The 25629-nt window shown below is 37.5% G+C and overlaps 1 protein-coding gene across 1 annotated transcript in view; it reads right to left on the reverse strand.

Moving 5' to 3' along the window:
• Positions 1-966: 966 nt before the first annotated feature.
• Positions 967-25629, reverse strand: part of GRAMD4 (GRAM domain containing 4) — a 76481-nt gene continuing 51818 nt past the window's right edge. The window contains exons 5-19 of the mRNA XM_027679265.1: positions 23566-23627; positions 22016-22148; positions 21516-21541; positions 19122-19213; positions 17499-17590; positions 16497-16545; positions 15631-15702; positions 14283-14326; positions 14076-14185; positions 12689-12843; positions 8748-8895; positions 8189-8282; positions 6919-7003; positions 5794-5862; positions 967-4826 (exon numbers count right to left, since the gene is read on the reverse strand). Coding sequence (XP_027535066.1) covers positions 4725-4826; positions 5794-5862; positions 6919-7003; positions 8189-8282; positions 8748-8895; positions 12689-12843; positions 14076-14185; positions 14283-14326; positions 15631-15702; positions 16497-16545; positions 17499-17590; positions 19122-19213; positions 21516-21541; positions 22016-22148; positions 23566-23627 — 1333 coding nt within the window. The 3' untranslated portion in view covers positions 967-4724. The remainder of the gene's footprint in view (positions 4827-5793; positions 5863-6918; positions 7004-8188; positions 8283-8747; positions 8896-12688; positions 12844-14075; positions 14186-14282; positions 14327-15630; positions 15703-16496; positions 16546-17498; positions 17591-19121; positions 19214-21515; positions 21542-22015; positions 22149-23565; positions 23628-25629) is intronic.

The following is a 25629-nucleotide window of genomic DNA, read 5'->3' on the forward strand; positions in this document are numbered from 1 at the left end:
ATATTTAATAAAACATGCTTTAAAGCAATACAAGAGGGAAGTTAAGTATTCTCTGAACAAGTTAAGTATTGTCACAACAAGCGCCATTATATCACCAGCAGCATTGCTGCTACCATGAGAAAACTAAATATTGAAATAAATGGAGCAGCACACACTCACAACTGGAGGATCCATCCCAGGCTGATCTATTTCAGCCCAGCAAAACACAGACAGGAGTACTGAAGAGACAAACAAACAGGTCTGGATTAGATGACCAGGAAGCTCACTCCTGGTATTACCTTCCTAACTGCAGACTAAGGCCTGAGAACACAGTGAAAGCCAGTGCTGGGCAGGGAGCATCCCTGGCACGCACCATGGATCAGGGACCCTGGCTGTGTATCCCCAGGGTGACAGATTACACAGAAGCACAGCCATGGGCTCAGCAGTGCAGTGTGGGCTGGTGTGACCGGAGAGCTGAAGGGACTGTGGATGCTGCAGAACAGCCATTTGTGGTTATGGAATGCTTTTGCTGAGCACACCTGAAACCTCTGGAGTGGAAAAGGGCTTATCCTTACCTCCAGTGCCCACCTGTAGCACAGTGTGCAGTTACCTGTTTCGTAGTGGAGCTCTGGCAGATATCAGTCTGTACTCCTCTGAACAGTCTTGTATCATCCACGTCCTCCTGCAGTGGCAGCATCTTAGAACTCACTGGTCCCCTCCTTTTTTTTAAATTAACCATATAACTACAAAGTGACAGACTTACAGAAAAGATCTAATCAAAAATATACATATAATACAGTTACAGGATTATTTAAAATAAAACTCTTGTTCCTTGTTCCTTCAAAAGCAGGGAGGAACCAAACCCACCTGCTTCCCCCACCAGTGATGGACCTGTGGCTATGAATCTGCCAAAAAGCACTAACTCACCTCATTCCAAGAAATCAGGTGTAGTTTTGAAAGGTAAGTAATGAAAGTTTGCAAGAAGCATTAGCACAAAGCATTTTTAGGTTTATTTAAATAAAAATTATAATTTATACAAGACTTTTTAAACAAACAAGATTTTCTTAAAAAATGTACAGGGCAAATAATTTCATTATTTCAATTATCCATACAGTATAAGTCTTTTGTCAAACAAAAGTTACACTGATAATGAATTATTTACAATTTCAAAATATAGACTCAAACCTCAGACATAAAAATTTTAACATCCATTATATTTCAATGATTAGTAGAAATTAAACATCTGCCAAAATGTACAGAGTTCAATAAAAACTAACAATGTTTTTAAACAGGTTTAAGTAGCCAAAAAAAAAGGTAAATCCTTTCAGTCTCTTCATGGTTGGGTAAAATCCCTTTTCTCTTTGTCTGCAGAACAAGGGCAGGGTCTTGCTGCTGGCATCCTGTGTGATGTTGCTACTAATAAATAGCTTGTTTTATTCAATCTTGCCTCACAAAAGCTACAGTGCACAGAAAGGCATGATTTCATATTTCAGCTTGTTTAGCCTTTCGAATTTAAGTGGTCGCTGACAATTAAAGCGGTCAGTTTTCATCTCCCTTTTTTATTGTCTTTAAAAGGGACTCAAACTAACCAGTGAACTTCTTTAGAAGTTAAATCCAATTACGCGTGAATGATCCTGACATCTACAGACATCAACAGAACTGCAAATATAAACAGCAATCAGACAGACAGAATGACAAGAACATCACTTTCTGCTATTGAGAAGCACTTTACATTAAGTGTTCCAACCCAGCCTGTTACTGTAGAACACCAGGCTGTACTGCAAAACTAGACAGGAAGATTGGAATTTAAAGTGAGAACTTCAGTGTAATTGTACAAGTCAAGTACATATTTACTCGCTGCCCGTCCTTTCCTGCCCTCCAAACCTGGGAGGGTGTAGTAGCAGGAGTAAACACACTAAGGGTACCTTCTGGCATCTTTGAAGTCACATACACCACAGTTATGCAGCAGGAACCCAGATAACGTAAAGTGAAATTTGCAAAATATGTACACAGATGTTTGTCAATTATATTACAACTCTATTAAAAAAAAAAGAAATCCAGTCTGTTTCCTATACATTAGAGTGAATCAATGTTGCATTGCAGCTTGCACTAGGTTTACTGCTTTAAGAATCACTAACTTTTAAGTTCACACTGTTAAAAAGTGTGGACTCATTTCAAACATCAGAAAATAAATTTTAAGAGCATATTGTACACGTGAGGCATTTCAGTCTGGGAAAAAGATAATGATATCTTTTCTCTGAAGCCTAGGTATGGTTAATTGTCCTGGCACCATCAGTATAGATCCTATAGCTCCTTCAGGAACCAGAATCTAGGACAACCTTGTTTACAAGGGTCAACCAGTGAGGAGGAGGGTGGGAGGGGGAGGAGGTAATAAGTACAAGTCAACTGATTTCCTACTGAAACTGCTGTTATGATCAGAGTGAAGGTATAAATTACACTTGAAAAATGTTACAAAAATAAGAAAAAGAGCATGCTCTCTGTAAAAAATATAGTTTTCTGTTTGTTCAAAAAAAAAAAAAAAAATCTTAAAACACACCCAAGGGATTTTTTCTTAAGACAAAATGAATGGATCTGATTAAGATTTATATAACATTAAGCCATTTTAATGCCTATTTGTTAGCCAAACTTACTATTCAAGGAAGATTCTAGAAAGGAAAGCCAAATTATAATACACAGAAATTACAAAAAAGAGACTAACTGATTTTAAAGTAGGTTTGCAGAGAAAAATTTAAGATCAAGAATATTTACTTAAACATATAGCCTGAATGTGTCAAGTGATGAAAGCATAAACTGTCAAGCCACATCCACTTTAGATGGTGGCAAAATGGATTTCCCACCAGATTCACTTATATTTTAAGTTTCCAGGCCCCGAGTTACAGCATACCTAAGGTGGTGTTAAAAACACACCCCTTTTTCAGGTCATGTAAAGACATGTTCAAGTGCTACTCTAAAGGGAGAACTCAAAAATTACATCTTAGCCATTACAGTGGCCTTCCCCCCCCCATTCTTGCTTACATTTCCCAGGGCACAGAGTTTTACCCTATAAGTGTTTCACTTTACAATACTCAATCAAATCATGGTATTCAACAATATTTCTTCATATTAAGTTTATATTGAGTTCTCATACCTCTTCACAGCCAGACTAAAGAAAGGTTTGTACATGTTGACTGCCACCTTCTTCATTACTGCTGCATTTGTTGACACACTTTAATTTAAAACTGTGCTAAGAGTTAAACACCCTTTAGAGTTTGTTACCTCTCTCCCCCCCTTCATTTTACCTCTTTCCCTATAAACAAAGAAAATTCTTGTCTAAAAAAAAAAGAGAAAAAAAATCCATGAAATTATGTCCCATTTTTACACAAGAATTTGCATCTCCATTGCCTTTTTTTTTTACAGCCATTCATATAATGTCTGGAGAATCCATACTGCTCAACTCAAAAGACATAGCAAAGGAAAAGACACACTGGAAGGCTTGGCATAATTCCTACTGTGCTTTCATGAAAATGCAAATAAAATTCTAAACCTCTCAGATGGGTGCCATTATATAGAGTATAAAAGCTTTCTAATATTAAAGACAAAGGTCAATATGTGCTTTGCTGCTAGATAGGCCTGAGAGAGTTCAGAGGAGCACAGCCTTCCTGTTTTATCTGGCAGTTGGGTTTAATTGTTACTAAAATTTAATTCTGCAAGGGGGAAGACAGCAGCATATCAATGCTCCTCAAATTATGCTTTGAGAGGAACTAGTGCTTTCAGTTGCTATATTACAGTGGTTTTTCTCATTACAAGGTAACTCAAGAGAAAAGCCAAATTTAAAAAAGTCATGTCTCAGTTTAGTTTAATTATTCCCACCTTCCCCAACACAAAAAGCCTGCAAGTCTTTAATGCATTAACATACAAACGCCTTGTACATACAACATGTACAACAGCTGAGCCCTTCTGTGACAAGTATCTACAGAAATACAAATATATGATGCCTAACATTTTAGGAACAACGTTTTCATGCCCTCTTTTATAAAAAGTATCTGCCTGCCTTCCTTCCTCTTACTTTAGTTTATTAGGAAAGGAAGATGTAGTTACAAACTTTCTACTCCAATTCACTGTACAAGTAATTGAAACATCTGTATGCAGGAAAAATTGAACCTAACCAAACCAGTAAAATATCCTTCTGTGACACAAAAATTAGCAAGGAGGAGTTATTTTAAGTGCAGTTGTAAATATGAAAATACTAAGATGCCAATACTTCCTTGGTGCTGCTATCAGTTTTAATAAAGAACCCAATTCAATACTGAGCTGAAGAGAGACTTCAGGCTGCTGCATCCATTATTCTCACATCACAGGGAAAAACAACTAAGATAAAGGGACAAACTAGTGATACCAGTGGAGTTAAAGGGATCATTCTGTTTCACTTCGTTATGTAGTCAGATCTCCAAGTATCTTCCCAGCTTTTAATGTCAGTAAATAAACATTAAAAGTGCTTAATGTGCAAGGCTAATAGTGATGATAGCACTTTCACTGTTTTGTTTCATTTTGGTTTTTTTTTTTTTTACAAAAACCTTAAAAACAAACATGAAGGCATATATAAAATACACTTGGTTTATGCAACAGACAGAATATAAATCACCAGACAAGAAAAATTATTGCAAAATAGATGAGGATGTTCTTTTTTTTTTCACTACCAAGTTGTAAAATAGGAAAGTTTCCTTTAGTTCTTCTAAGATAAGATACTAGCTCTCATTGCTGGATGTTGCAGACGTTATTTTCACATATTGGCTGAGAATTGTCTCAAAAGCTTCATCTCTGTGTACCATGGCACCAAAAATCAAAGGCTAAACAACAGAAAAAAAACACATCACGTTAGTCTAGAAAGAAAACTATTCTTCCAGGTATAGTTTTGGCCAGGTTGATAGGAACAGATTAATTGCACTAGAAGTGCATTCATAAAGTCATAAGATTAATTTTCTCTACTAAATCCTTGGTTATATGGCAGAGTTTCTAATATTTTCCACTTTTTTATCTTCTTCCTAAACTAACCATGGCATAAAATGCATCTGGACTGAATATGAGGAATAGAGAACATTGTAACCCACTTCCGTCTCCATCCCCTTGGTGCATGATGTTTTCCTGATTGACCTCTGCCTTCAGTAAAGTTCTAAAAATCTTTATCAGTGCCTCTTCATTTTCACTCATAGAATATGTATTTAGGTAGATTAACATTTTCAACCTCCTAATTGTGAAATACTTCTCAATATCAAGCTGAAAAACTCGTACAACAGTCATGTGACTTGGTGAAAAGTTATTTATAAGTGATTAATTTAAAATAGAGTTCAGACAGATCCTAAGAAATGCTTCAGTTGCCCAAAAGGTATTTGAGGCTTACAGAATCTTAAATCTTATGGTACTAAAGACTGAAACAGGAAAACTTTATGTGAGAGTCAGGCCCTTCCACTCCAAAGCCTCCTCATCCACAGATACTATCAAGCCATAACCTTTTTGTTTCAGACTGTGCAGCAGAGCAGCCCCCATGCTCCTCAAGAAGGACGCTGGGGAAAATCTTTCTGAAGTGTTATAGTAAGATAGTCCAGATGCAGTAGAACAAGCTGAATGTTTAATTCATTAAAGTTCTGAAGACAAACATACTGAATAATAGACAAGTGAATTTAAAACAAACAAACAGAAAAAGCCAAACGCTGCTATAAGTGGACAAAAACCCCTTCATGCTGGTGCTAGCCAGAGAAGGAAAAAAAGAAGGGTATGAAGTCAAACACAGCAATACTGACACAGCCAGCTACTTACTTTTTGTGTAGATGGTGTCGATACAGCAATACCCATCCCTGATCCTGGGAGAACAGAGAGCACTTTATACTAAAAAGAAAAAAATCACAAAAGATACCTTACTTACTGAACAATTGCAAAAGATGCTGTGGAGGTTACATAGCTCATCACTGATATGTCCTCCCAATATTCACATGGAGGAAGAGACCCCCAAGTCAGACCTTTGTTTCCCACCTCCAAATAAAAGCAGGCACAGCACATGTTTATGCTTGGCTGCACAATCCCTGCCTCACCTTTGTTAAAAAAAAACTAAACAGAAGCAAAAGGACTTCTATGGCCATATAGACCAACCAACAAACGAGCCAGCATTACCTCAAGTATGATCTCTGAAATGCATTAATATGGATTATTAATTCCAATAGGAATGTTCCATTTGAGTGTAAGTTGTCTGCTTTATAGACATGTGATATAAATAGAAGGAATTAATTTGGAAATCTGGAGGTACTTACACAGTAGCAGACACTAGGCTTTCTTTGCTCAACATGATTTAATCTGTGGCACTCATGGCCACAAGATGTAGCAGAAAGCAGGTGTGTTTAAGATGAAGACAAGTGAGGAAGGATGACATTGTACTTGCCGTGCTTCCAACTCTGCATTTTGTGCCTGTGTTACTGACGGGTCCCAACTAGATAAAACTCCAGCCTAACCCAGTCTGGCTATTCTAATGATCTGCCTTTCTTCATTGACAACAATCCTTCCTCCCTCTGAGGCACCTACTTTTAAGATGGTGCATCTACTGATATCCACACCCAAAATAAAGTTAGTATTACACTACTCCTGCTACTAATAAATCTTATTAAAGCATATGCAGCAGCTCTAGTCAACAATGGAGTTAATAAACAACACAACTTTAATCTTTAATGTAGGAGTGTAAGGGTTTAGTAAACTACTTTGTCTTCAAGCTCATAGTGAGTTTGCTCGTGGTGAGTCTGAACAGCTAAACAATCAGTTCCAGGAAGAATTACATTTTACTTATAAAAATTATCAATGGCATGCTTTTTCAAAATAATAAGGAAAAATGCAAAACATGACTACCCGAACAGAAAACTGTTTTTCTCCCCTATTTGCAACACCAACCAGACATACCTTCTGGATATCTGTTATATCCGTTAGCTTTATAACCTTATTTTTTTTAGATGAGCCAGATTTTGAGCTTTCAAAGCACAAGTAACTGAAAAAGAGAAAAGAAAATGTTCATTTTGTTACAGTATTCTAAAACAAATTTCTCAAATATTCCTCTTGTCTCTTCTGAAGTTTGAAATCTCACAGGTTAAAATCAGCTTCAAAACCAAAGAAAGAGGCACACAATTTGCAGTTTAGTTATGGTTTGTAATTTAGAGAAAACATTTATAAATTCTAGCAACTGACTGATCTGTCTGAAAGCCCAGAACATATGGTATGCATACACACACCCAAAATTTCTTGTATTTATATTACTGCGTTTAATGGTTAAACCTGACATGCATTTTAAAGACACAGGAGAGACATATATCCTTAAACAGTTGAAATACCAAATCTCCAAAAGCTTCTAAATCTTTTACCATCCTAAAAGAAGATTAATGAAAACCCCTGTGTTAGTTTCATGGTATTGTGATGCAGACAAAAGCTCAGATTTATAAATGCTGGAGAGTGGTCTCCATCACTAGGTGACATTGCATACAGATGAGCTTTACTTCCTTTCATTACACTCCAAAGGAATTTCAGCACAAGACCCAAAGAGTAATGACCACAGTTATTCAGCCTGGGAGTCTGGAAGGTAGTAAGGATTAAAAAAAAAAACAAAACTAAAAGCAAACAAAAAGAACCCCACTCAAAAAACAAAAACTGAAAACAAAACCCAAACCAACCAACCAACTAAAAAAAATAAAAACTCACCACAAAAAAACACTCATAAAAATCAAGTACTGGATTTGAAACCAAGGCTTGATTTTCAGTTTTCTTTTTGTTGCATGTCATTTCAAGGAAGCTATATATTCAGTTTGCTTTAAAATCCAAAAACTAAGACTATTTGCCAAATAGCTGTTGATCACAATTTTCAAAGTACACTTAGCTTTTAGGTTTCTTTTCTAGTATATATATAGTTAGCACGTTATCCACATCAAGAGCTCCAGCTACTAACAACTGTCTATACAAAGCTACTCTGCATTCCTATGCAAGCCTTCCCAAGGCAAAATCACTTTTGTTAAGTGTTGCCATATGCCAGATTCAGCTCTCCCTATGATGCTTTTTTAAGGTTATAAAGCACCTTGAAATGGCATTTTTGTTTCAAAACATTGTTAAAGGATCACTTTTAGATTCAAATTCTTTAATGTCTTGCATTTCTCTCCTAAAAAATGTGTGGAGTGCCATGACTCACTTTTCTGTGACATAAAGAATTCCATGCCTGATGTAGTCTGTAGGCATCTTCTTATCTCTGTTAATCAAGCAACAGCGCCAGCCATTTTCAGACGCTGAAAAAATCATAACAAGAATTCTCAGTTTAAGAAAAAGAAAGAGAGAGACAGACACTACCCCCAACAGTTTCCTTATAAAACAGAAAACAACGAATATTAAATTTTAGATACCTAAAACTAAAAGTGCTTAGAAAGAAAAGCCTAAATAAGGTGTTTTAGACATCATAACATCTGTTTTAACACTGGTTTTAAAAAACCCAAACCAAAAACCACCCACACAATTATTCCCTTTAACTTGACTATTGGATTTGCATAACCACAAAAGGCACATCAGGCTGTGCACTTTTTCAAAGAGCAAGGATGTGGAATGAAAACAGCTGTCTCCATTCATCCTAATTTAAAGCAAGACTTTTTAATCAAAAGCTTACACCTATGCAAGGCACAGAAAGGGAATTCAACTTCAAACTATCCTTGGCTTTTTACAAAATATTCTACTGATGTGGCCTTCCTGTGGCATCATACCTGTCAAAGGACGTTCATTCTCTGACAGGTTAAAAACTTCATGGAAATTCCCCTTCTTGGTGGTATGCAAACGACTTGTGTCTTCATCTTTGCTTATTCCGGTTGGGGCGCTTGAGCCCACGTAGATTCTGGATCCTGTTGTTTGAATCTGCAGAAAAAGAATCACGATTCCAAAATCTGAGCAGCAACATTTAAGCTACACTCTTAAAAATAATTTGGCTAACTATTCTTTCTAAAAAAAAAAAAAAAAAAAATCTATAATGCAACAATTTTCATTAATTACTTCAATAAAGTTAACTTTGGACTACTGCACTATACTGTTGCTATAACACCCATCTCTAATACAGCACCTGAACATAACCTTTCAAAGCGCTGCCCTTTGATGGACACCCTTTGCAGGGGTGAAGTAAACGCACCTACCTTAAAATACCATTTTTCTACAGTAAAGGGTATATCCAATTAGATACAGCTAAGTCACTGCACACAGCTCCAACGATTGTAACTAGTGGGACTACTAACAGACAATAAGTATCAGCACTTGGCTTGTCTTCAAGAGTTAGAAAAAATATTACTGCACAAAAGAAGTTTAGAAAGAAAAAAGAGCAAAGAAAAAGCCACGCAAAACTGCATAAGCTCATTATAAAAACAAATGCTGAAATTGAAAGGAAGTTTTCCACGCTATGATCCATACCTTTTCATGCCCTGACAGCTAGCAGGAAAAGAAACAAACAACACAAATGTGACAGTGACAAAAGAAAAAAAGTAAAATCTATTTAACAGTATAATACATAGAATAAAACATGAACTGAGTGACACTGCAAGATCTTGCTCACAAACCAAGAGACTACACACAATGAATGCAATTAAAAAAAGAGTTATCTGTGGTTAGAGCACACCAGTTAAATTTATTCAGGTTGCATTACAGCCATTGATCTTTCCCTTGCTTTGAAGTTACACTGAATTTTGAGTGCTGACATATGAAATAAAATCTGAATGGCTGTCAGCATCCTCGTGGGGAAAATAGGCAGCATGGAGTTCCCAAAACCAAAGTACTTGAGTAAAATCTACTTTTAAATAGAGCTCCTGAAGCACTGGAGACTGCCCTAGCAACAAGCCTTGCTTCTGGAAGGACAGCTGGCAGTTTCTTTTGGAAAGCTTGCCTGCATTTGCTTTTTTATCTTGGTGGGGCACCACATGATTCCAAAAACTAGCTTTTGTCATTGATGCATTAGCAGCTCTGTTCTTAGCCCTAACATACACATGCAATTAAACAACTGGAAAACTGGCAACATGGAAGCTCAGGACTAAGCTCTTCCTCTGTGAAGGCCCAATGCTGTTGAAGGCCAACTAGCCTCCAGTTGCCTTTTTTGTTTTGCACTAAGTTGGCAGCACTTGACAATTTGCAGGATTTAGAGCTAACAAAAGAAATCCAAAGCAAATGAAAAAATGTGTGCTGCAATTGCTAACTAGACGGTTTCTGTCATCCACCTTTTAGGGTACAATGATGCCTTGGGAAAAAAAAAAGAAAGTTGACATGGAAAGCAAATGGCTGATGGTAACTGCAATACTGCCTCAGGTATTGCTCTTCTGCGGTGCTCTTAGCAGTGATCAAGTCCCTGGAACCAAGGAAAATAACAGATTCTCCAACAATCTGTGTACAAGCAAAAATGAGAAGAACTTTCTGAAATCCTTCTTAGACAAGTTATTTGGCTGCACATGCACATATCCAGGTGAAGCTCCATGGCCCCAAATGAAAAAAGATCAGGGCAAGAGGTCTAATGTTTTTTGTGCTGGAATAAGGAGTATTCCTGCTCTTTGCTGCACTGCTTCATACCTACCTGTTATATAAAGAGATTAAATAAAGCAGTTTAAACTTCAGCACCACGTCCCATCTGGTGGCTGAAAATGTGAGAAAGTTCTGCCCTTACTTCCAGTCCTGCCTAACACATGTAAATGTTTCCTCTAACCAGTCAGGCTTGAGACAACCTATGGTCAATTACTAAGCGAAAAGCATTGCATCCAATTTTGATAAGCCTTAAATCTAACTGGAAGTGATCGGATTTGTAATGCTGAAGAGTCCTGATTGTCTAAAAATGTCACCAACAACCTGGAGGTAGGAATACCTGAAGGTATTCCATTTCATTTGATCTGTCATCAGCTTTTGACATACAGCCTTTACTGATCAGATATTGTTGTCAGGACTGTTCTCTAAGGACATGGGGTCAGAGTAGTGGTACAGGCAATGAATAATGCATTGTGTTTAAGTTTACGGTGTCTCGTATGCTGTTTAACGATAAGAAGCAAAGCCAATGCACAAATGCTGGCACTACATGCGTTTGGGCTCTGTCTGTTCTACGAAAAAAATGAAAAGCCCATCTGATTTTTACCTTTTTGTACAAAAATTTATTTTTCATACTATGAGGTTCGCAGAAGTCTCTCAAGGGGTGTAAAATTACTGAGATGAAGTTAATGTTTTCAAAGATATTTGGATGCACGTATTGCAGTCTTGCACATACTTTCCATGCAGAGAAGCCAAGGTCACCAAGCCAGACATGACAGTACAAAATCCCTGGTCTACTTGTCAAAACTTAAGCCATGAAGAAAACCCAGAAGGAATAATTACTCTCTAAGCTTATGGATTCAAGCTTAGCAATTCAGAACCTTTCCCCCTCTAAGGCAGATTAGAGAGACCCAGCAAGAAGCTGTCACAACCACCACAGTATGTGAAAAACAACCTGTAAGCTCAAGAAGCACAGAAACTTCTAAGGCCATCTTCTGCAAGCAAGAGAAATACAGGCCATGGATGGCTTCATCTAAGTGTTCATTTAATTCTCTCATCCCTTGGAAAGTAGGAGCAAAAGATTCACTCTCTGTCATAGACTGTCCTTCTCTTCCACTTCCTTCTGAAATACTCAGATTATGCTCCAGTTATTTTATCACCAACTGCTCCATTACTCCCAGAACCCAAGATTTCTTCTTCACAACTTAACAACTGAGGGTTCATGTGCTTATCCCTTTTGCTCTCCAGTTGTGTACCCAGCCTGAATTATTGCTCAGTACTGCATATTTCAGACAATACTCAGATACTCCATGAATGCAATCAGATATTGTGCTAAGAGGCATTAAGCAAATGCTAAAATGGGAATTAGACTGAAGATTTATTACAACTACTTTAATTTTTAAACTAATAAACACTGACAAATTCAGGGACAAGGAAATGCATGACTAGCTTTTCAGTTATCATGTCAGGCTCCAAAACAATTTACCAAGATGCACAAAACACAACACTTGAGATTTAACTATGACATTTTAACAAAAAGAAAATGTACTGTTGGAGTACCAACATGGTGAGAAGTCATTTATCACCACTATGCTAAAAGGTCACCCAATAAAAATAACTGTAAGACATAACACCTAAATCTGTAAACTACTTTATTACCTCTGCTAATGCTTATCCCATTAGTAAGGCACATATTACAATCAAGCCTTTATTTATTTTTTTTAACTAACTGTTCTTCAATTTACCTAAGCATCTAAATTTCCACTGAAAAGGAAATTTACTGAAAGTATAGAGGTGGATGCAGAAACACTAGATTTTGACAATAAAATCACGCAAAATGTATGTTAGAGAAATTGATATGAATACAGAAGGTGTTATATTTCTGTGTTTAGCTTCATATGATTCACAGTATATATATATATACACAGATATATATATATATGCACACACATTTTTGATAATTGATTCTTTTCATATAACAGAATCCATAGAAAAACTGTGAATCTTGAAAATAATAAAAAAATAGAATTAACATTGATTGTTAGGATTTAATTAAGCCTATCTTTAATGTGCTCTAGTCACCGGAGAAAAGGGAAAGGGAGAAAGGGATCTGATTTTCAGATGTTGGGAACAGAGGGACAAAGGGATTTATTACCCTTACCCGTCTCGACACTGTAGCATTAGATCTTTCTTTGAGCTGAGGATCTGTCAGGAGACTTATCCAGATGATATACGGAGTATCATACTTAGCTCTTAGTCTGGGACATCGTTTGAAGATAAAATCAACAAGGAAAAACTTTGTTCCAACATAGAGTCCTGAAAAAAATTCACTTCAGTATGCATGTTGGAAGGGCATTAAGAACATCACTGTTTGAATAATGTTTTAACAAGTTAATGAATGAAACCAAATTCTGCTTCTTCAATCATAGTGTTAAACCTTTCCCTTGGTTTTATATTTTGATTCTTCTTTTAATGACAGAAAATTATTTTTCTTTTCCTCCCTGCCCAGATTACTTCCTCCCCATCCCCAGTTCTTTTAAAGCACTTATACAGCTGCTATTATGCAGAAGAACATTAAAATAATCCAAACATATGTTCCAGAACCATTCTGAAAACATGATATACTTCCAAAACAGAAAACAGACCAGAGCATTCAACTCTGCAGCTCCTGCAAGAATTTAAATGGCAACAGAGGGCTCTCATGTACTACATAAAAGTCTATATTCCAGTCCCTCCTCTTATCTTATCCAAGTTATTTCCTTGCATTCTGCCAGATTAAAAAGGGCTTAAAATAGTCTCTCAAAACTTTACCGAGTGCAATTCAGATCTCCTGAGAGTCAGAGTAAAAAAATAATTCCTCACACATCTAATTCAACTGCCACATTAAGCAAACCTACATTTATGTTCAAGCTAACAGAATTTGAAGTTCAGTGCCATTAAAAGTAATACTTATTTTATTATATCATTACTTTAATGAAGAAAAAAAAAAAAGAGAGGTTCTTGGTTCACAGTACAGGGTTTCATACCTTAGAAAAATGATGGTCTCATGCTGTAGTGAGAACCCTCCTTTCCCAATTCCCAGTTGAGACTAATTACCTGCCACTTCACCCATAGTGCATTTTGTCCAGCACATCCACCAAGCTTTACAAGTATTCCCATTAACTTTTCCATTTTTTCTTACCCTGTCATCTTCATGCCTTCTGTGTCTTGCCACATATTTACAAAGATATATGAGCAAAAAACCCTCAAAATATAGGACTTTCCAGAAGGCTTATATCTGACAGTCTGAAGAGCTCTGCTAACAGCTCATCATAAACTTCTCCTCAAGAAGCAAAAGCATTAACCAGTCTTTTTTTATTATATACAGAGATGGTTTTCGAAACTCTCATGACAAATGATGCCAAGTACAATGAAGATACTTTAAAACACTGCGTTATTTATTAATGAAGGTTTTCTTTCTTAAACTCTAAAATTCTCCCTCTAAAGATCATGTAAATTTTAACGCATTAAATCTAGACTGTAACAGGTCAATTATTTATTGTGTTTACCCAATCCAAGGCCAAGAATCCTGTATGGCAAAAAGCAGGATGCAATAAAAGCTGCCCACAGAGCAACATAGAGCTTCTGTGTTATTTCTGGCTGGACCCACATAAACAAGCTGCACAAAAAAAAGAAACAAAATTTTATTATCAGTGTTCCAAATACCGGTCAAGTCTTGTTTTAAAGGGAAAAAATAGTCATGTCAGATAACTTACTTTTTAAATTTTTCCAGTATGTCTGCCATCTTGCCAAAAAGGTTCTGCATAAGAAGCAAGAGAATTAAAGCTAAGTCCTGCATTGATTTGGGGTTTTTTGTCCACATAATGGAAACCAACAGTTATTTTACTCTGTTGGTAAGCAATTTCCAGAACTGGGTTTTTTTAACTAATTTTTAGCCATTATATACTTCTCAATTTAGGAAATACAGAACAGAATAGCAATACTCAATGACTTCCATCTCATTTAACATCTTGTTCTGGAACTTGTGATTGATACTTAAAAGTGAAGAAACTATTTGATTCCCACTGTCACAACTGAAATGTATCTATGTTACTGCAAATACAGCTGTCAATCTAAGAGCTCAGAGCATCTGCCCGTAGGTAACAAAATGGGAAATTTCTTCACACATTTTGAGGACTGAAATTTGGGAAAGTGGTTACTGAGTTCATCAAAAGGACTATTAGCCTCCTAGAAGCCAGCCACTATCAGGTTTTTATAATAAGCCCACGGAGTTACTTGATTCCATATAATTCCAACAACTATTGACGCAAACTGACCCCTGTTTAGGACTAAGAGCCACCTTCTCTGACCGATCCTTGCTGTCAGAGCACTTGAAAATTTCACCTTCCCAATAAATTTCCATAAACATATGCACTGCCACCAGCAGAAGGCAGGAGCTGAGCATACGCAGCTGGCAAGGGAAAGGTAAACCCCGTTCAACAGCAGCACATCATTTGACATGGCACAAGGCTGCAGTTAACTGGGTGGTGCAGTCACCCAGCTGCTACCTCATCAAACTGATGAAGCTGGGAGAAAACCTTCCTTCAGCCTCTCCCACACAAGCAGATTTCAGGGCTTGAAGGGGGTGGAGTTTTTAAAAACATGCTATTTTAGAGATGCAGTGCAAACTGTTGAATTAACACCTAAACAGGCAGTAGCCTTCAGCTAAATCTTGAAGGAATAGAGCCTCCTACATCAGTTTTGTGACTAGCAGATTTGGGATAAGGACCCACCCTCCAGTACACTGGTAAGATTCACCATCCAATCTACCTTATCAGAAGCTTATATGAATATATAAGGAAGAAAATGTGAAAGCTCCAGAGCTCACTCAGAGATGTGACCAGAGAACCTCAACCAGTTCTCTGAAGCATCATGCCACTTCAGAAGCTCCAGGAATCTTAACAAGATCTCCATTGCTCATAGGTAAAAATGATCCCTATGCAAGAAAAGTATTTTTGAGCGTTTGTTTTCACATGCTGCATAACAACATCCTTTGACCACTTGGACTAAGAACCTCCTTGTTTCTAAGGGAGCAGCCAGAGAGGTGCGAGAGCAGCACAGTACCTGTGCCTTCTGAGCCACGTCTAGAACAAGCTGAAACTTTTCAGACACAGTCAGGTCCTCTTTTGCGTGTTCCTTAGGCAAGAAAGAGACAATCCATTAATTTTCAGCTCAGATGAAACGTATTTTACAAAACTTCTCAAAACAAGATGATCCCTCAACATTCTTGGTAACAGTCCTCTCCCTTTAAATAGTCTCTAAATTTACCAACATCCTCCCTTGTTTCAGATCTACTTTCTATGTCTTTCATTGCTAGTTATCTTTAGTTTTCAATGCTTTAAGGGGCTCAGGAGAGACCTTATTGCTCTCTACAACTACCCGAAAGGAAGTGGTAGCAACATGGGGGGCAGTCTCATCTCCCAGGTAACAAGTGACAGGTCAAGAGGAAACGGCCTTAACTTGTGCCAGGGGAGGTTTAGACTGGATATTCAGAGAAATTTGTTCACAAAAAGAGTTGTCCAGCCTTGAAACAGGCTGCCAGGGAAGCGGAGTCACCACCCTAAACGTATTTTATGTGTCACTTAGGGACATGGACTGGAACTCATTGATGGACCTGGCAGTGTCAGGTTAACAGTTGGACTTGATGATCTTAAAGAATGCAAGGCTTCTTGAAGATCCCACAGGATCTAACTTGTCCCAAACTGATATCTTAAGATTCATTTCATAAACGTATTTCAGGTTTTGAGTATTTTAAGGTGAAGCACCTGAATCTAAGAGTGATGATTTCCAAATTACAAAAAGAAAAAAAAAAGTAATGTCTTTACTTGCACCTCACTCTTCCTTTCACAAATACCCACACAGATGCAGAGGAAGGTTTAAAGGTGCAATTTTTTTCATAGGTGTACAGGTCAAGCTGATCAAAGACCTACCATGGGTTCAGAAACTTCAGGCACAATGCTCCACTGTATTCTCCAACCCCTAGAAATTATGGAAACAGTTAAAGAGCAAGAACTTCTCCACCTGCCAACATGAATTATTTGTAAAGGGTTAAAAAGTAAGGACTTATGGCTTAAAAGTTAATATATAATCCCCAAATTAAGAAAGAACCCACAACAAGACAAAAGCACAAGTGGCCAACAACAGCCAGCCTTAAAAATATTAGCTAAGTAGATACTATGCAGAAATACTGCTTGTGGGTTTTACAACAAAAGTTAATGGTGTACACAGAATAAACGATTAGGAATATATTTTTTTCTTTTTTCCTGTGAACAAAATTACATCAACTTATTTAGGAGCCTTGTTCCTACCAGCAATTTTCAGGGAAACGCTAAGTATTGATTAAGAAGTCAGAAACTTATTTTAACATATTCACGTTAAGGTACTCTGCACCATTTTAAGGGGGAAAACACCATCACCGTAAAATAGCATTTTAAAAAGATTCTCTTAATGTAGAAAACATACATTAAAAAAAAGTCTTCAGTTTTAAAAGAGACTGAATTTACAAATGGAAGACACTTTGGATAAAGTATGTAAAGAGCTACAGAAAAAGGCAAAACTGCAATTTTAGGTGAAAATTCTCTCCAGGGAAAAGCAGCTGACTTCAATATTAAAGGTGATGTTCTCCAAGTACTCTAAATGCTGCAGAATTTTATTTTAGAATTTTAGTGTGCTGAGGGCACACTAAAATTTTTTTGTTTGAGAGCATGCAACACTATTTATGATGACACAAGTCACAGGATACAAAGATAATTCCTTATAAAAGATTTTAGAAACTGAGCAATGACACTAAGGATATTAGAGTTTGAATTTCTCTTTGTTACACATAACCCACAACATTAGAAAAGGTAACAGTTTACAACTCAACGCAAGCACAATAAGACATCTTTCAAGCAAAGCATTACAAGAGAATAAGCTAGTATTTAAGTAAATACCTGGCTATGAGGTAATTTAGGGATAACCTCAAAATTGCTAAAAATAAGAACATAGGAATGGCCCAGCCATGCCATACAGCATTCATGTAAATCTGCAGATTAAGAAGAAAAAACAAACAAACAAAGACAGATGTGCATTACAAACTGGGGTACAGCGAGCTGCATGAAATACCGTTTCCCACTATGCTGTTGGACTCATAATCATGCAATTAATTTTAAAAAAATTACTAAATTTTAGCCCCCATGACTGACAACAGCCCTGCACTTATCAATGTAAAGTCAAAACTGAAAATGAGCCAAATCTCCAGAGATTACATCTAACTAGTTTTCAGCTGCCTGAGAGAGGGTATTGAGTATTTCCAACACTACAGTTACATGAAGGGGTAGAGGAAAAAAAAGAAGTAAACTTTAAAGTCTGTGAATCTGCTACATGACCATGATATGGTCACTAATGATATAGAAGAAGAGTTATAATGATTAGCTCTATACTGGGCAACAGGATAAACTCTTGCTCTAGTATTTCAAGTAAATAAATCCCAGATATCTACCAAGGCTAAAAAGACTGGAGGAAAACAGGTTTTATTTTACATAACAAGTACAAACACAAAGGTATTCTGTTCCCTTCCCAGCTTCTGAAAATAGAGACTACAGTCTCTCTGTGAGAGATGATACGGGTTTTACTGATAACCCCAAAATGAAACATTGCTCTGGCTCCCAGGTCCAGAGGTTTCAAAAAAAAAATCAGCTGAAGTTTCTTCTTTTGGCTTTTATCTGAAAAATACGTTTACCAGGAGACGCAAGAAGAAAATCAGTAGATTAGGAGAAGGGACAGACACAGGGCACTGGGAAAGGGAAGTCTCCTCCTCAATATTCCTTCAGTTGTGCCATGTAAAATAGCAGAGGCTCTATAACTTACAGGAAGAGATCATTTAATGAAAACGTGTAAGACATTTTCACCAGACAGGCTCATTCAGCTACAACTATTACTAATTCCTTTGATAGAACAATATTTCATATACACTGTGACCAAAAGAATTTAGATCATTTAATTAACATTCAGAAGGAAAAGAAATCAAAACTCCACTAAATACTTATGTCTCTTTGCGACATCCAAATCTCCTTAGATAGCATGGGAACGCTTGAATTTAGCTCACAGACCTGATATTTGCACTTGAAATGATACTGAAATCAAGGCATTTTGCCTCTCCTCACTATGATCTTAACAAGTGGCAAAGAGTACTGATGAGGAACGATAGCTTCTCATTAAACAACCACTGCCAGCATTTCAGCCCTAGGCAACAAGAGACTTTGCAGAAGCTGAAGTTACCATCAAATTACCAGGACTGGGAGACAAGAAACAAGAGAACAATGCCTAGATCATTTTAAGTTTTTTTAATAGTGACAAAGTTATGCTACAAGAAACCCAGGATACACAATTTAAATGGTTTTGAAATATAACTAAAGTGACAACTACTGGTATTTTGTGTTAAATGAAATTACACTATTTGATTTGACTTGAACTGTAGCACAACCCCTACTCAGATATGGCAATTTCAATTAATTTCAGCAAATAATAGATTTTTTCAAAGTTCTTAGTACTCCCAGAAGAATAGGATAACTTACAATAAAGGCAATAGCAGAAGTGTAGATAGAATACCAGTCTGATAAGGCAGAAAGATTCTTCACAAAATTAGTAACAGGTTTGGCACCTCTCTCTAAAGAGAAGCGGAGAAAAAACAGAACTGTTAGAATTAGCTGGCAGTAGTTAAATCACTTGTAAATGACAAACAACTAAATTAGAAAATTATTAAGAATATTCAAGACATGTAATGACAAAAGGCTTATCCAAATAAAGAAAAATTAAATCCATCAATGTAACTGAGAAATTAGTTAAAGAATGCATTTCCAAAAACTGAAGTATTATCCAAGACAAGGTTATGTCTAAACTCTTAAAACATTCTATAGACAAAGAAAAAAAAAACAACATCCTTTACAAGGGTACCTGGATGCTAAAAGCAGTCTGTTCTGAGCCCTGTCCATACTACCCCAAAGACCTCTGCACAGGTCAGCTCATCCCACTGTAAAACAATGTACATCAGCCTGACTGCACTGCAAGCCACCAAGGAACAACTTAAAATCACAAAATCATTTAGGTAGGAAAAGACCTTTAAGATCATCATTGCATCCAACCATTAACCCAGCACTGCCAAGTCCACCACTAAGCCATGTCCCTAAACAATCTGTAGAGCCTTCCTGCCCACCAGCAGATCAACGCTCCTACCCAACTTGGTGTCACCTGCAAACTGAGGGAGCACTCAATTCTCTTGTCCAGGTCATTGATAAAGATATTAAACAGGACTGGCCCCAATCCCAAGCCCTGGGGAACACCACTACTGACCAGTCTCCAATTGGATGCAGCGCCATTCATCACCACTCTCTGGGCTCAGCCACCCAGCCAGGTTTCTACCCAGCAAAGCAAACACCTGCCCAAGCTACGAGCAGCCAGTTTCTCCAGGAGAATTCTGTGGGAAACGGTGTCAAAGGCTTTCTTACAGTCTAGGTAGACAATACCCACAGCCCTTCCCTCCCTTGCTGCTGCTTCGGCTATCTTAAAACCAGGCTACATCTGTCTTGGCTATGTTTCTGCAGGACTCTATCCATTAGTAGCACTTTGCTGCTTACTCTTTCCAAGCCAAGCAACACAGCATATCACTGCCTCTGAAGAAGTCTGTCTCCCACCTCTGCAGACCTTTGTTCTTGCTGTCACTGTATGGGAGACTGACCTGTGCTGGGAGAGGCCCACACACAGATGCACACAGCCAGCAACAGCAAGAGGGGCTCTTTCTCAGCTCCCTAAAACCCACTAGGTCCTTTACTCTCTTCCTCTAAGCTCTTTTACCACTTAGACAAACTAGCTAGGGAAACAAAGAAACAGAAGAGGGCTGCTGCAAGACCACCTTTGCTTTCTCTGTTGAAACACACTAGTTTTGCCTTCCCTGCTGAGAAGAGTGACAACTCCTCTTGCACAGGGAGCCCCAGAAGCCCTCACTCTCATTTGCAGTAGAACTCACACTGGAGAAGGTCATGGACTTAAGCACTGCTTCCATCTGCTCTGCTCCAGCACACTAAACCAAACCCATAGTGGAAACTGCTGGTGACAACAAGGTTCTGGAGGCTCTCAGTGATCATCAAGCACCTCGGTCAACAGGGATCTAGATTTTAGGGCTCACCTAGTGGAAGTTAATAACCACTCAAAGCTTGAGTTTAATACTGTTTTTTGAAAGGTATTCTGAAGGCAATGCACATATACCACTGAGAACAAGTCACAAGTATTCTCCCAAATAAAACTAGAACCAATACCAGTATTAAGGAAAAAAAACACCTGACCTTACACAGAGATTACAGACCCTTATTTCAACTCCACCTTCCTCCCTACAATAATTTACCAATTTGGAACATGTATCAATATATTTTTTTTTCAGGCTAGCAATTCTTTGAAAAACAAAACTTTTGGAGGGCTTAACTGCTTTGCTTAACCTGCCATCTTGCATCCTCCACCTTCCAAAAAAAATTTATCAGCTATCCAAGAGAAAGACATGCAAGACACACTCAGTGTATGCACTGCCCAAGACCCGCTTCTTTGAAAGCAAAAGCTGATAGACCAGCAAGTAAACTACAAGCAGCTAAGACATAAGCAAATGAACACTCTTACTTCTGTCAGTGAACAAATACTCTATTCTCATTCATTGCATGTTTACACATTTTAATTAACATTATATGTTTGGTTCTGAGATAGATACCCTATGTAATTTAATATTAAACAGAATCACAGCTTCTATCCCTACTCCTCTAAGTTACTTTGCACTCCAAACACTAATTCAGGATTCCAGAACCTTTTCTGCTTATGAACTAGTAGAAGCATTTCAAAACACTGTATTTAAAAAGCAGCAATCCTGCCAATAGGGTTACTAAGAACTACTGTTATTTCTAGACAATAAAACAGTGCTAAGTACTTACTTAATCTTCTCAAATTTTCAGTCAACCTGAAAAATAACAGATAAAAGCAATGTGTTAAATAGGTAACCAGTGCACAGTTGTGTACATTTGGTCTCTGAAATACTGCTTACAGTTATAAATTATATGTGCATAAAGCTTCACTCTTGCTTGTTAAAAATTGTGTTTCTAGTAACTAATACAGTCCATCTTGCATCAGACCAAAAACTGAAGTGTAAAAGCACTCCAGTCCACAACTTGGTGCACAATTTTTGGGAGGCATATGAAGGAACCTAGTAAATAATATAAATCTTATTTCACCTCAGACAGCAGAAAAACTGAATTCCAGGTATTGTCCAAAGCATTCACAAAACTTTTGAGACGGTTCTGTGCTTTTGGTTTTATTACTTGTTATGCAAGCACTTGCTCAAACCATGTAAGAAGTTGTAAAATAAAATTAAGTGATGAAGAAAAGCAACTTGCAAAGAAGCCAATAATTTCTCAAAATCATGTTGGGGGTTTACCTTCTAGCACTGAGTGGCTCTTCTGTTTCCACTGTACTCTCTTCTGGCTGAAATCTGAAGTCCTCAACATACTCCCCAAATTTGTCACAAAGCCACTTCTGGAGTCTTGAACCGACCGTGTTACATTGCTTATCTATAAAAAAGAAGTTGCAAGTATTAGGATAATGCTAGAAGACCTCTTTATCCAATGCCTGCTCCTGTTCCCACACACGATGCTTCGCTGGGAAGCAGACTTTGTACAGATTTCCTGTCCTTCACTAAAGGTGATTCCTGTATTGCTCTCAGGGCAGTACATGGAAGAGTCTTATTACCAGAAGTACAGAGAATAAAACATCCTAACAAACAATAATTTTTAGCAAACACCATAAAAACATCTTCTAGTTAAGAGGCTTCTGTAAACAAAAGATTGATGTAAATCTCAGTGCTCCTGTTGTGCTGAGGGGTGACCTTGAGAAAAGCAAGTGCAAAGCACTCCTGAGCAGAAAGCTGGACAACCACCCTGCAGCCACGTGAATTTGACAGGAAAGGGAAGCTCAAGCAAGATTCTGCAAGAGGCATTTTTACTACCACTTTCCGACCACTTATAGTCTGTAAAGATTGTGTGTGTCTCTCTCTATATCTATACAAATAAAACATTTATATACAAATAAAATAATTTCTTTTTTATAAAGTCAGGCTTCAGAAATTATGCTGCATATCCTACTTTCTATATATGGAACATATATGCACAATATTACCTGGAAAGTCTCATACAGCAAAATAATGAAGCAATGCACACTTTCTGTATGTTTCAGTGGAAAAATATAACATAATATATGGGTATACAGAAATAATATAAGGGTAAAAGCCTTAGGGCAGAGCAAGTGAGAACAAAATCACCTGTAACTCACAAAATTGTTGTCTAGAAGGAACAGACAGACTATTCTTTGGAAATGTAGGTCAATACAAAGTTGCAAAAAGGACACTGGTCATAATTATTCCAGGACCAAGTTTAGTACAGAACTCCATAAAATTAAGAGGCAGGAAAGATTAACCAGCCAACTATGACAGCCAAAACAATGCTTTTAAACTCATGAGAAAAAGCAACTGGTGCTCAGAAAATAGAATCAAATTATTTATTAACAAATGACAATGATATCTAGAAAAACAAGGAATATTGTGACAGTTTACAGCTGTTGTCCATTTGGAATAATACTTTCATTGGAATACTTCCATTGGAAAATAAAAATATGAAGTAGCTTCCCACATGCTAATACTTCAGAAAGTACTGAGAAAGAAATTTTGAGTGTACGAGAGTAAAAAACAGCAGGCTGTAGTTCACATAACAGAAAGCATTGACATTACAGGAGTACAGGAGGAGCAATTTCAAATTTAGTACACAGATTTAAAAGCCTTAAGTCTCAATCAGGAGGTGTGGGGAGGAAAGCTTAAGGGTACTGAAAGACTGAGAATCTAACTGTTGCCTTAGTTCTTTCAGAAATCACTACATTATTGATTTCATAATAAGCATCAGCTTGAGGAATGTAGATGACACAAATGACCAAGCTTACCTGTTCCATTGGTTTGCACTGGTGGCTTTGCAGGTTGCTGAGCTGCAGGCACCTCTTCCGTCCTACAAAGAAAAAACAGAAACAGTGTGAAATGTTAAAGAAGAAGAATTTATTCCCTTTTAGGTAAAGGAAGCACCAGGACCTCTATGGTTTCCATAGCTGAGATTATAAAATCACAACAAGAAAAAAACAAACATACGCCTTTTCACAAGGTTCAAAACATTCATTGCACTTAGGATACAGGGAAATACCATCCACTGGAAGGAGAGGTGGGGTTTAGCCATTTCATGTCACCAACCAGTTAAATTTCATCTTACAACTACTAAACAACTTAGTATCAAATTCGTTGCATTAGTTTGTGTGGTATGTTCATTGCAATGCCTGCCAGGAAAACTTCAGAGCCATGACTTTTCTCACAGTAATAAATTAGAAGGGATTCCATATCACAAGTTGATAGCCACAGTAGTAGAGCAAAACCACAGTTTAATGCATAAATCTTGAATTCTGTTGCCACTACTACAGTCAAACACCACTCAACTTCACAAGAGGAATAGGTGTCAAGAATGATTTAAAATGTTATAAGCTCTAAAAATGCACAGATACCAACCAATTTTAACAATATGTTTAAAAACTTCCAAAACTGAAATAACAGCTTGAAAAACTGAGACAAAAATGTTCTAAAAATATATGTCAAGTAGCAGGCATCATTGGTCTCACCTTTCAAAATGAGTCAAGAATAATATTCTCATCCATTAAAAGTGAACAGATTTTTGAAAACACAAATGCTTTTGCCATTCTGCACATGTGCAAGGCTTCAAATTATATTTGCACTATCCACAGCCTCCAACTGCCAACCTGTCTTGAGAATACTTCAGGCTTCAGTCCCAAAGTCTTCAGCCATCCATGTACAGCCATCCTACAGAAAGATTTTTCTAATGAAGCAGCAGCTTTGACAACATAAACCAGCCACAGCAAGCTTCACTTGACAGGGAGTTCTATGATTGAAAACATTACTGCTTGAAACAGAAAAGTGTCAGTTGTGCAATTTCATTACCACTCATTTATCAGATAATATAGGTACTTTCAAATGTTCCCTTCATCTTTTGCTCCTCAGGAAGGGAATCAAGTGAAACATGGTCAAAAAACCGAAGAGTGGGAAGAGAGATCCCACTGCATTGGGCAGATTGCAGAAATATAGACATACAGTTCTCTCTCCTGCTGAAAGACATTAGGAAAACATCTCACTGTTCTATCTGCACATGGAAAAGGCCATTACTAATATGTGCTGTCTCAACATCACCATACATCAATGGGTATGATGGAGAAACCTCAGAACTAATTACCTCCCTTCCTTCTTAACCATTCCTCAGATTTAATGAGCTTACAACATCCTTGTTCATTTCTAAAAAGAACATTTAGAAATAATTTACTGATTTATGAATTATAACGGGACATTTAACTGCTTAGATGAGCTGAATTCAAATGGTTCCTGCTTTTAAAGACACTTGTTTTCATGACTCTTCAGGACTTTTCCCCAGCATACTCCCCAGAGTATTTGCAGCAACTCTTCTTTTCAAAAGCCACCTGAAATTCCACCAATTTTTTCTAGCTAAACTTTAACTTTGGTTTCTGTGCCATTTTCCCCCAGTTTCTATACAAACCTTGGGTTTGTCACCTAAAAACTCCTCCTCTCCCTGCTTCTTCTCCCACACTCTTGCATCTCCTCCATTTCAAGCTCTCAAAAAATAGACAGCAACAAACACGATCAAATTTGCACCAACTATTATAGAGCACTGTCTCGTTTTCCTCTATCAGCACATTAGATGGTTACACCATATAGCTGGGCGTTTTCATCTGCAATCTGTCACTGTCACTGTGTTCCACTGAAGCTGAAGACATATTTAGGTGGAAAGGAGGCAGTCACTCACAAGCAGGTTCACGCAAGCAGGAGCCAGTAACTCAACCCACTGCAGTCATGTGAAGGCACCGGGGTGGTGTCACACCTGAACAACTCCTGTGACAGAGCCAAGACAGGATCCCACCACTGCCAGCTGTCAGACTCTT

The sequence above is a fragment of the Neopelma chrysocephalum genome, unplaced genomic scaffold, assembly GCF_003984885.1.
Source record: "Neopelma chrysocephalum unplaced genomic scaffold, ASM398488v2 Primary Assembly neopelma1_45, whole genome shotgun sequence".
In the NCBI taxonomy this organism is placed as follows: domain Eukaryota; kingdom Metazoa; phylum Chordata; class Aves; order Passeriformes; family Pipridae; genus Neopelma; species Neopelma chrysocephalum.